The sequence below is a fragment of the Erinaceus europaeus genome, chromosome 4 (genome assembly GCF_950295315.1).
Source record: "Erinaceus europaeus chromosome 4, mEriEur2.1, whole genome shotgun sequence".
Lineage (NCBI taxonomy): Eukaryota > Metazoa > Chordata > Mammalia > Eulipotyphla > Erinaceidae > Erinaceus > Erinaceus europaeus.
Window position 1 is genome coordinate 88,106,491 of NC_080165.1, and position 12,212 is coordinate 88,118,702.

The 12,212-nt window shown below is 35.6% G+C and overlaps 1 protein-coding gene across 1 annotated transcript in view; it reads right to left on the reverse strand.

Moving 5' to 3' along the window:
- HCRTR2 (hypocretin receptor 2) overlaps nt 1-12,212 on the reverse strand; it is a 130,554-nt gene that overhangs the window by 1,913 nt on the left and 116,429 nt on the right. The window contains exons 5-6 of the mRNA XM_007516496.3: nt 3,680-3,900; nt 57-178 (exon numbers count right to left, since the gene is read on the reverse strand). Coding sequence (XP_007516558.1) covers nt 57-178; nt 3,680-3,900 — 343 coding nt within the window. The remainder of the gene's footprint in view (nt 1-56; nt 179-3,679; nt 3,901-12,212) is intronic.

Consider the following 12,212-nt stretch of genomic DNA (forward strand, 5'->3'; position numbering starts at 1 on the left):
AGCTCTTCACCTTTGATTAGACTGTAGTTTATATAGAAGAATCATTGCATACTCACCACTGAGAAAATTGTAAATAATTGGGTTCGCAGCACTATTGGCATACACAAGCCAATGTGAAAATGTAAACCAGGCATATAAAGTCTGTCTGTCTTCGGTGTGAGTAAACATACCAAATACTCTGTAAGAAAAACAAAAACATAACACAATTGGTAATCTGGTGTAATTCTGAAACTTTCTCTTAAGTAACTGAATTTCAGATGGAATAAAGCTCTTGATAAAAGCAGCCAGATCCTTACAGGCTTCTGCTGATGACATTGATCACAGATGTTTCTAGAATAACTGTAGTGTCAGAATGAAATTTCATTAGTTATTCAAAAGTTAAATCAGGTAGGAAAAGAAAGGTCAGTCTCTTGTAAATAACAAAAGCTTTCTTGTAAACAACAAATGATTTAATATTCCTTGTTTGTAAGAAAATATTGATTTTTTTCCTCATTAACTATCAAGATACAACTGAGCATTGGTTTGTAAATATCTCATTATATGTCATTTAAAAAGTATTGCTCAAGGTTAGTCTGTAAGTTTATCTTTCTACTGTCATTAGTACATTAACCATAGTATGCCTGTCCAATTCCAATTTTGCCATCCTTGTTGAAATGTCATGTCCCTATGTATGCCCAGAGAAGAACCAGTTGCCAAGAGGCAAAATTCTGGTATTCCCTAAAATTCATAGGTTTTATTATATATTTATTACTTTAAGCACTGAAAACATATTACAGTATCATTAAAGGATGTTTTGAGATTTGTTCCATATTTTAAAATACTCTATCATGTTCTATTCACTACACAAGAACAGGTAAATTTCAACTATAAGAAAATTTATAGGCCGAAGATTATGGTGTATTTTCTGCCAGAGACCCCATTATTGATTGTTTAATGAGTGTCCATGGAAGAAATGTATTTCCAGAACAAAGCAATACTCTATGAATTGCTAGGGTTTTGCAAAAATGCATGGTGAAGTAAAATGACACAAATAAATGGATTTGATAATACTGTGGCCCTTAATACAATATATATTTGAAACTAGAAAGTTGTAAAAACTAGAAAGTTGTAAAAAGTTGGTTTTGATGAATCATGCAAAAATAAGTATCAAGGGAGATAATTTAGCAATTGATAAGTAAAAGAAAATGACGAATACAAAAATCAAGTGCCAAGAGAAAAAGCATTTGCTGTAATGTGCATGGTAAAGAGAAAGGCAATTTTTTTATTTATGTAAGAAAGGAGACATCAACAAAACCATAGAATAAGAGGGATACAATTCTGCACAATGCCCATAACCCGATCTCTATATCCCATCCCCTCCCCTGATAGCCTTCCCATTCTCTATCTCCATCTATCTATGAATCCAGGGTCGTTATGGGTTACAGAGGGTGGAAGGTTTGGCTTCTGTAATTGCTTCCCCGTTGAACATGGGCCTTGACTGGTTAATCCATACTCCCAGTCTGAGAAGGGCAATTTTAAAGTTTATTTTTAAGCTGGGAAAAGATAGAGCAGAATTCTCACTACTTGAAATATTTTTAATTGGACAAAGATTTTGACTTTAGAAGACAATATACTTTTTTTAAAAAATAGGCCCTATGTATGTTAGAAGGGTAAAATAATTGTTATAGACAAATAGGTATTTGGAAGTAGTCATAGGGAGGGTCCTAAATGGTGATTTGTGGGGAATCCAATTAAGCAATCCAGAGAACACCAAGTTCTACTTTACATCATTTTGATTGATTAAAATAGTAGAAAGGCATAAAAAATAAAATAAAAACTAGCATTATAAATAACATGTTTATATTTTATTGTGAGTTAAATGTAAGTAAATTTTATTTTATTTGTGTTTCCTTAAAGCGTAATTAACTGATTGCTTTTCATAAAAAATAAAAGTAATATTTTGTGGCATTTCTAACATATATAATAGTAACTTATAACAATAGCATTAAGAATTGGGGTCAGACAAAAGTTGAAAAACACAATCATTAGAGAAAACACTAAGCAGAACCAAGACTAGAGTTGGTGTATTGCACCAAAGTAAAAGACTTGGGCGGGTGGGGGTAGGGGGAGAGTACAGGTGCTGGAAAAGGATGGCAGAGGACCTAGTGGGGGTTGTACTGTTATGTGGAAATCTGAGAAATGTTACACATATACAAACTATTGTATTTACTGTCACCTGTCGACTGTAAAATATTAATCTCCCAATAATGGGGAAAATTACAGAAAACAAAAGAATTGGGGGTTAGGGAGAGCTCACCCATTAGAGCATGCACCTCATCAGTACCCTGTTTTTTTTTTTTTTTCCTGTAAAATAGTAAAAAGGAAGGCTGCTCATTGGTAGTGCCACACATGTGCAAGCCCTTATTTTACTTTCTCTATGGTGTTAGAAAGCATGCATATGTTTACACAGTTCTTAAGAGCAGAAAATATTGCCTGGTGAAAAACTGAATAAATTTGGATGGTATTGCTTTGAGCAAGTGAAGTAAGAGAGATTATGAAAATATATGAATGACCAAGAGGCTCATCCCCTTGTGAGTCAGTATAGATGTTAAGGCCCCAAATTGCTAAAAATAACAGCTAGGGCTATATTTGTAGCAAATAATAATACTGAATGAAGATTAGGTTCCCCCCCCCCTTTTTTTTTGCCTCCATTGGAAGGCTCATTAAGCAGTCAAAATCATAGTGCAAAGAGAATGAAAAAAAAAATTAACAGGGTCGTTTCGTAGGTGTGCATTTACCCAAAGTTGCACTCTCTGATTTAGCTGTGAAAAATACACTATTATCTCTTAACTAGAAAAAAAGTGAGAGATAAAGTTCTTTTTTAAGCTTGAAGTTTATTACAAACAGAATTAGCATTACCTTTGGGTCAGTATATGTGCAATGGTCATGGTTATTCTGATAAAGTTGGCTGGCTTCACACCCCAGCCATGGCATTGGCTGTTCCTGTGGGTCAATTCTTTTACCTTAAGTGTGTCTACAAGATAACAGATACCATACTTTCATTGAAAAAAATGTATTGACAATATTTAATATTCATTCACTCAATAGATTATTCAATGATTCCAGGAAGTAAGTTTTAATTCTGTTTGTTAACATTCCAAACACACTCTGACAGATATATTTTTAAGCATAATTAAAAGGTAGCAAAACATTCTCATCTTTTTAGATCCGTTAGGAAGAAGTGTGTCATGATTTGATTCCCTATGACTTTGAGAACAAGATTTTTGAAATAGGAAATAGGAAAACTCATTTATTATGATACAAAAAAAAAGAGTTGGAGCTGTAAATGAGTTTTGGTTTGTTTTTGTCTTTGCATTAGCACTTTTTTTTTCTATCTAAAGCATACCAATTAGCTTGAGGAGGTCAGGGGAACATCTGTTTTATGTCTGTCACTCAACAGAGAATTTGCAAGAAAAAGAGCATTTAGAGTCCGTGCAATCAAAAAAAAAAAAATTGCTTTACCTGTTGGAAACAACACATTATTTGGCCTGTCCTGGCCTGGCCTGGTCTGGCCTGGTCTGGTCTGGCCTGACAAACCAGCTAGATTCAGAGTTTAGATTATTGTCTGGTTTAAGCAGTGCTCTTATTTAAGAACCAAAAAATTATGGGTTACTTCATTGCCAGGATTGGTGAACTTTACCTCTTTAGCACATTCAGGATGCTAATTGGCAGATAGCAAATTGCAAACACCAAAAGCACAACCATCAGCATCCGGGCTGTTTTCCGTCTGGCTCGGATCTGCTTTATTTCAGCAGCCACAGCACTAATCCTGGACTTGGTCTGCTGTCCAGGCCCTCGAGGCTGTGAAACAGACTGTAGAGGCTTCCATTTTCTCTGAACTACAGATGATGTTCCAGGGATCTGAAAGGAACAGAGACAATTTATTGCTATTTGTTTTCAGAAAACTGCTTGGGAGAGTTAGAAGACACAGTAAGGAGTGTTCTATATTCCTGTGGCCTGGGAGCTCTGAGGACTTGTTTCCTCAGAATGTTTGCTGAATTGATTCTATTTTTTCAGTTTATCAATGAATAGAAATCTAAGTGGAAAAATGTTGAAACATGACATATTTGACAAGGTCAAAAGAACTACAAGTAGAAAAGATGTTCTTAAAGTAAGAATAAGTACTTACAATTGTATGATACTTGATGCTAAAGTCTTGAAAAAAATAGAGGAAACATATTCATATAACTGAATGGAAGAAGTGACTGTGAAAACTATATGATCTCATACATAGTACATGCATGAGAAAATTAAAAAGGTCAGATGTTGCTATGAGCCAGTGGTAGGTAAGGATCAACAGATCAAATGATATGATAGAAAACAGAATTTTTGTACAGTGAAAATACTCTGTATGATGCCATGATGCATATATACCAGTTTACATAGTATAGTGCATTGTATGCACACTGTTCAAACCCATTAAAAAAAAAAGACATCAAGAGTGAACCAGAAAACATATAAGATCTGGGAAATTTTGATGTGATAGTGTTTCCTCAATTGTAAAACATATCGTTCTACTTTGGTGAAGGATGTTAACAATATGGAGGTTGCTAATGAAGATAGATAGGGAGACTATGGAAAGGATACATTCTACTCAGTTCTATAAATGAACCTCAGACTTCTCTAAAAATTAATTCAGTGTAGGGAGTTGGGCAGGTTAAGTGCATGTGGCACAAAGCGCAAGGACCAAAGCGTAAGGATCCTGGTTCGAGCCCCCGGCTCCCCACCTGCAGGGGAGTCACTTCACAGTCAGTGAAGTAGATGAAGTAGTCTGCAGATGTCTCTCTGTCTCTCTTCCTCTCTATCTTCCCCCTTTTCTCTAAATTTTTCTCTGTCTGTATCCAATAACAAATAAAAAAATAAAAACATAATAACAGAGAAAGATTGGGAATAAAGAGGAGAAAAGGGATGACATGCATATTATAAGGATTTCTAACTAAGTTCATATAACTACCTTTAAAGAAAAGGAAAACAGGTGAAAGTAGCTTGCATGGATTTGCTATGCATCAATACTGCCATCTGCTGCCAGATGGAGAGATAGAACTTAACTACCTATTGCTTATATAACTTAACTACCTATTGTTCTGTTGCTCAGGTTTAGCCAATGCAAATCTTGTAATGAGGGGGGTGGGAAGCAAAGAAAATAGTCTCTATGTGTGATTAAATTTTATAAAATTACTTGAAACAACTTTTATGACCTAGTACTTTAAAATGCACACAAAAGATAAAGAATCCTTGATGTTCATTACTGTTTCAAATAACTGAAATTTATAACCAAAGTAACTCAAGTTGTCTTCTCTATACCCTTTCAAAGTTATTTTATGGTAGCAGGGAGTCCCTCCAAATACAATATTTTCTTAATTATAAGTTCATAAAAATTTATAGGGTATAGTAAACGAAATAATAAAATACAGTGTAATTTTTTTAAAGAGGAAAATGTGCCAACATGCACACAATAAGGTATCTTAGTTCTATTAAAATTACTCATCTGTTGTTTTTGTCTCTGTGCTGTAATCCAGGGTTGGCCAATGTGTCCCTGTAGTCACCTAGAATGGATGTTGGATACATCCTGTTGCTTTACACATCACAAAATCTAAGTATGTTAGATAAACTTTAATATGAAAATGAATATTTCCTTTAATATCTATACATACAAATTAATGTTTCTTTTGACCATTATTATTCCCTTTTGAGGAAATGCAAATAGAGCTAATTAAAACCCTGTCATAAAAATTAAAAAAATGACTAAATTATTTCTCTTCTGATGCTCCTATTCCATGCCAAGTAGTCAGACTTTATTTATTGATGGCAAGATAGGAGCTGAGAATTTCTCCTATTCTGTGTGTTTAAACAGTCATTAAAAAACTAAACAGACGAAGAGAAGTTGTAATGGATGTTGGAAAGTTCCAGAAGCCCTCTATTATGATATTTCTATTTGGTAAGACCTATTTAGGTCTGCTAAATGGCCTTGAACAGCTTTCCAAATTATCTCTGAGAGATCATTTAAACTTTGGCAATTTTATTATTGCATGTTCCCCTAAATGAAAGAGCCAATATCCTGTATCTGATGAGTTCTGCATCCATCAGAAACCGTCAGTGATCTCATAAAAAGAAACTTTTACATGGAGCATGTTATCAATTCTCAAATCATAAACCAGCAAAAAACAGTGATAATGTTCACTTTTAAATAGTGATCTAAGCAAGGATGGAAGATTTTTACCTCTATATTAATCTTGAAGAGAAATGTATAGCTCTCCATTGGTAAAATGTATTTATAGAAAAATAGCCTAGTACTTATAGGAATCACCCATAGGAACTGGTCACCAAGAACTATGTATTGCTACAGTGGAAGAGCAGCAGGAAGGATCAGTGAACTCCAAAGGCGACCACCTGGTGGGTCAGGAGTCGTTGGCGCAAGGGAGAACAGAATCCACCACACTCTGTTGGAGGGTGAATCTGAGCTCAATTTTTATTCAGCTAGTGAGAGTTTATATATCTTTCAGTCTTACATAAACAATATCTGAAACAGAAAGTAAAGCTCATTTCTTGATTAGATGGCCTTGCGGTTTTACAGAAATGTAGTACTTCATGGGGTGATGCATTTCTGAGTAATAGGCTTAGCAGGTAGTATTTTATGTAGAGTTTTAACATATTTCATAAGAGGAGGTAAATAAATATTACTAAGAATTTTTCTAAAACTTGATGTATTTGATGACCCATAACTTCGTCCACCTCATTTCTTGTTCATCTGTATCTAATCTGGGAATAGGGGCTGTTCGTCCCCGATTACACGGCATCATTACCATGTACATAATGAAAACAATAATCAGAGTTTCCAATTTAGATCTGCTCAGGATGCAAAGACCCACTCCCAGAATTTTTCTTCCTTGAAGAGAGTTTTCCGGGGTGCTGACCCTGTCAGACCCATCGTTCTGGAGTTGAGTGGGGCGTGGCAGTTTTCTTTTTACTTTCACTTTACTGTAACCTTCTTTTAGTTTTATCTACACACTCTCAAGTATGATTATCTCTCTTAACTCAATTTTACTTTATTAGAACTTCTGCTTTTATACAGTTTCACAATTACATAAACATTGGTACGAAACGAAAGCGAAAGATAAGCATCGGGGTTTGTGGTTTTGCCTAGAATCATAGTTCCTGCTCTGTACTGTACATGTAGCACTTTTTTCTTTTAGTTAATTTGTTTTTCCCTTGACATTTGTATAATCAGCTGGCTTATCAGTGACTTTATTGTTTGTCCTGCAAATTCTTTTGGCTCGGATTTTTGGAGCATGAGTCTTATGAGTGCACGCCTAGTAACAGCTGATGGATCATGACCATGTTGTGGATGATTCCTCATCCAAATTCTATAAACAGTTGATATTAATCATGAGAAATGTCACCTATTTTGTAAGCAGGGCCGTGGTCAGTCATGACCGTGGGAGCTATACTTTTTGGGTTTATAGGTTTATTATGTTTGTATGGGGGGGGTGCCATCTTCTAGTCTTAGGGGATTTATCATGCATAGGGGCTGCTTCTGGAAGGTTACCAGGTTCCCAAGCTACTACAGCTAGCTCAATCATCAGAATCATCAAAACATTCCAACATAGATTCCCTTTGCGGTGTCCTAGCCCATTCCCGGGCATGCAGCTTCCTTGAAGTCTGTCATCCTTATGGCCATGGCAGCTGACCTTGTCAAGCTCCACAGGGGGGGTCAAGGCACAGGGCGCCACAATGTATAATCTTGAATAATCACTAATGCACTCCTATCAACAGATTACTGTGGATTTTATTTTATTTTTTCTTATTAGTGATTTAATTGATTTACAAAACTATAAGATATTATATGTATAATTTCACACCGTTACCTTTACCAGAGTTCTATGACTCCATCTCCCTCCAGCAGCAACTGCAATAGTCTCCCAAGATCATAGATATGGACTGAATATATATATCCTCACTTTTATTCACTTACATGGCCCTATTTTCACTTCCTTTCTGGGTTACACCTACACCTACCACAACTTTTGAGTGTACTTCTTTTTCCCTTTTTCCTCTTCCCTCTCAGAGAAGCACCTGACTTCCTCTGTGTTTTCCAGATTCTCTTCCTTCTCAGTGATGTCATAAAAACAAAGATTCCTAGTCATAAAAGTTCTGGACTCTGATAGAACTGGAGTTCAGAGGCCTTTAGTCATCTTCCTCCAACATTTCTCCTCTCTGGGAGTTTGGACTAAATCTGTGACTCTTATTTTGTATATGATTTTGCAGACATCAAGAAAGCTAAACAAGATATATACGTCTATACTTTAAAATGTGAAAAGTTAGTACTTGCTCTGTGGTCTAACTACAGACCTCATGTTTTCCAGTTTTGATGCAAACTTTCCACTTATAGACTTCAATAACTGGTGACATGGTAGCCAACATGTATTTTAACACATGACTAGTTATATAAAAGCAATACTAATCATATTAAATCCTGATTTTAAAAGAGATACAGCCTGGAAAATTGTCCATATGAAATAATATTCTCCTGGGACCAGTTGATGTTGCACCTGGTTGAGTGCACATGTTACAAGGTTCTAGGTTCAAGCCCCCTGTCCCCACCTGCAGGTTCTAGGTTCAAGCCCCCTGTCCCCACCTGCAAGTGGTGAAGCAGTGCTACAAGTGTCTCTCTGCTTCTATCCCTCTCTATCTCATCCTCTCTTCTCAATTTCTAGCTGTTTCTATTCAATAAATAAAGCTAATAAATTTAAAAAAATATTCTCCTGCCATAACTTAAGGTTTCAACATTCTCTGACTCTGAACACATTAATCACACCACTTTTATTACACTATTATCAAAATTGCTTCTTTAAAAATATATTATCTAATTGGACCTAGACCTTTAATAGATTCCTCTCTCTGCCATCATTAGTCACTTCCATTAAGAATGTCATCATAAGCCCTCTTGCCGGCCTTCCCAGGACTTTGTCCTCACCATAAAGGAGCAGTAGTAAGAACTGCTCTTGTCTCTGAAGGGAGGCTGGGTCATCCTGCCCTATCACTTGAGGAAGACTGCTCCTGAAATGAGTGCAGTCTACAGGGTTCCCAGCTGTAGCCATAAACTGCAAGCTCAGACCAAAAGGGACTCAAGAGTCCCTTACACTGGCTCCTGTGCTAAATGTAAACATATATATGGGCCCTAAGTCAGGCTGATGGGGTAAACAATTCTATTCATAGATTAAAAAAAATTTTTTTTGAAATATTTATCTATTCTCTTTTGTTGCCTTTTTTTGTTGTTGTTGTAATTATTGTTGTTATTGCTGTCTTCGTTGTTGGATAGGACAGAGAGAAATGGAGAGAGGAGGGGAAGACAGAGAGGGGGAAAGAAAGATAGATACCTGCAGACCTGCTTCACCACCTGTGAAATGACTCCCCTGCAGGTGGGGAGCCAGAGGCTCTTACTAGATCCTTAAGCTGGTCCTTGCGCTTTGTGCCACCTGAGCTTAACCCACTGGGCTGCCTCCTGACTCCCAATTCATAGATTTTTTTTTTTCAAGGATGGGATTTACTCTTGGTCCTAACCAAACTTTCTGATAATTTTCTCTGCTCTGACACCACTAAACAATATTTTTATCCAACTCCATGTTAACTATCAAACTCAAGCAAAAACGACAATTATTGTGGACCCCTGGAAACATGCCTAAAATGGACTTCTTAGCTTCCTTTCACCCTAAGGTTCTTATTCTCATCTGTTCTGTTTCTACTTTTTGGTTCCTGTTCATTAATCATTTAGTCCTGCTTTATACCTTGTTGCCTTTCAGCCACCAAGTTGCAGATGCTATCATGATTCCATCCTGACTTCCCTGGGTAGACCACTTCATCAATGTGTCCCAGACCCTGACCTCTCTAGAGCCCATCCACCCCCCCCCCAAAAAAAAAAATGATAGGGGCAGGCTGGCAGTATGGATAGACCTGCTAATGCCCATGTCCAGTGAAGAAGCAATTACAGAAGCAAGAATTCCCACCTTCTGCACCCCCCAAAATAATTTTGACCCATACTCCCTATGAAGGAGAAAAGATAAGGGGAAGATGACCAGATGGCTCTGAACTCCAACTTCAACTCCAACATCTCTCCTGGTGAGAGAAGAGGAAAAAGAGAGGGGCATTTGGATGTAATAATGGGTGTATATGTGACTTGTAAAGGAAGAGAAATTGGTACCTTAATTATTTTTTAAAAAAGAAAAATATATACAAATAAAAACAGATAGTTATAGACATAATAGTTAACCCATATCTGCAACCTTAGGAGAACTTCTGTACAGAGGAATTGGAATTCAAAATTCTGGTGGGAGAATGATGTGGAGTTGTACTCATGTTTATCTTGTAATTTTGTGAATCAATATTAAACCACTAATAAAAAATAAAATTTATATTATCTAATGATGTCTACTAATAAAAATGATAATTGGTTTCACTCAATAAATCATATTTGTAATAAAGCAATTCTTATTCTAATCAGTGTATTTTATTAGATTTCTAAAAATTGAAAGTAAATCATCTCAATTGATTTAAAATTTTTGAAAATGTCAACACCTTGCATGATAAGATTGTCAGGGAACTAGTGGTAGAAGGAAACATTCTTAACCTGATAAAGGACATCTGTGAAAAGCCTGTATATTCAGTCGTGAAATGTGGAGATTTCCCTCTAAAATTGGGAACAAGTGAATTAAATCTCTCATTACTTATTTTCAAAAGTGTATTTTTTTGGACAGTACAAGATGAGACAAATGAATAAATGATATTTAGTTTGAGTTAAGAAGATATTATTGCTTACAAATGAATACCATGGGATTTACTTAAAAAGATATTGGAACTAATACACAAATTCAGCAATACATAGAGCACAAAGTCATTATACATATCAGTTAAATTTCTATGTAATTGGCAATAACTGATTTGTCAATGAGAAAATAGCACATTTCAGTAGTGAAATGATGTAAACTTATAGACATATTTAATAAGATATGGACTGTAAACACATTGTAAATTATAGAAAATGTGAAGAGATAGTAAAGAAAAAAATAATATTAAAGATTTAAATGGAAAGAAAGATTATATTCATGGATTAGAAAATTCAATATTGTTGGGGGCCAGGTGGTAGTGCACTGGGTTAAGCGCACATAGTAGAAAATTTAGCATTACTAATATGGCAATTATTAATTAATTCACAAATAAATAGGATCAACCTCATTTCAAATATCAGTGGATAGCAATTGAATAATTTATTTTTTGTATTTTATGAAAATGCAAAAAAAATTAGAAAATGCAAAAAAATTAGAAAATGGACAAAAATGGGGTACTCCTATATTCTTATTTCATGACTTATAATAAAGCCACACATATAATGAGTATATGGGGCCGGGTGGTGGCGCACCTGGTTGAGCGTATGTATTACAATGCACAAGGACCTGGGTTCGAGCCCCCAGTCCCCACCTACAGGGGGAAAGCTTTGTGAGTGGTAAAGAGCTGTAGGTGTCTCTCTGTCTCTTTCCTTCTCTATCACCCCCTTCCCTCTTGATTTATGTCTGTCTCTATCCAATAAATAAAGATTAAAAAAAAAAAAAAAGCTGGGCTCGAGGGGCCCATGCAGCTTAAAATAATGAGTATGTATATATGACTGTGAATCTCAGACTAAGGAAAATACATATATACATATATATGTATGTATGTATGTATGTATGTATTCCAGGCAACTCATTAACTCATTAATGTTCCTAGAAAATAGACTACCTAAAATTGGCAATGGAATGAGTCTAGGAGTCATCTAATGGCTTGGGAAGGGAGAAAACAATTTAAAGTAAAGAGAATCAGAACGATAAATAGAAGGGCCTTGTGAAGGAAAAACATGAATAAGGAAGTCATGGACAACATTGCTCAGTGATGGAAAATGATTCATCAAGAAAAGTTTAGGAAAATGTTTCTAATAAATCATTGGTAACCTTGATTCAGTATAGTAATTGGACTTGCACTAAAAATGAAGTGTGCTGAGAAATCAGTATGCAAAAAGGAGCCTGCCAAAGGAAACAAGTATTTTAACTAGGAGGAGGAAAAGCAGAGACAACTTGGTGGCTGGAATGATCTTAGAGCTTCTTTGATGTTTAATCTTTCTTTAAGCATTTTTAATTAACTTATTT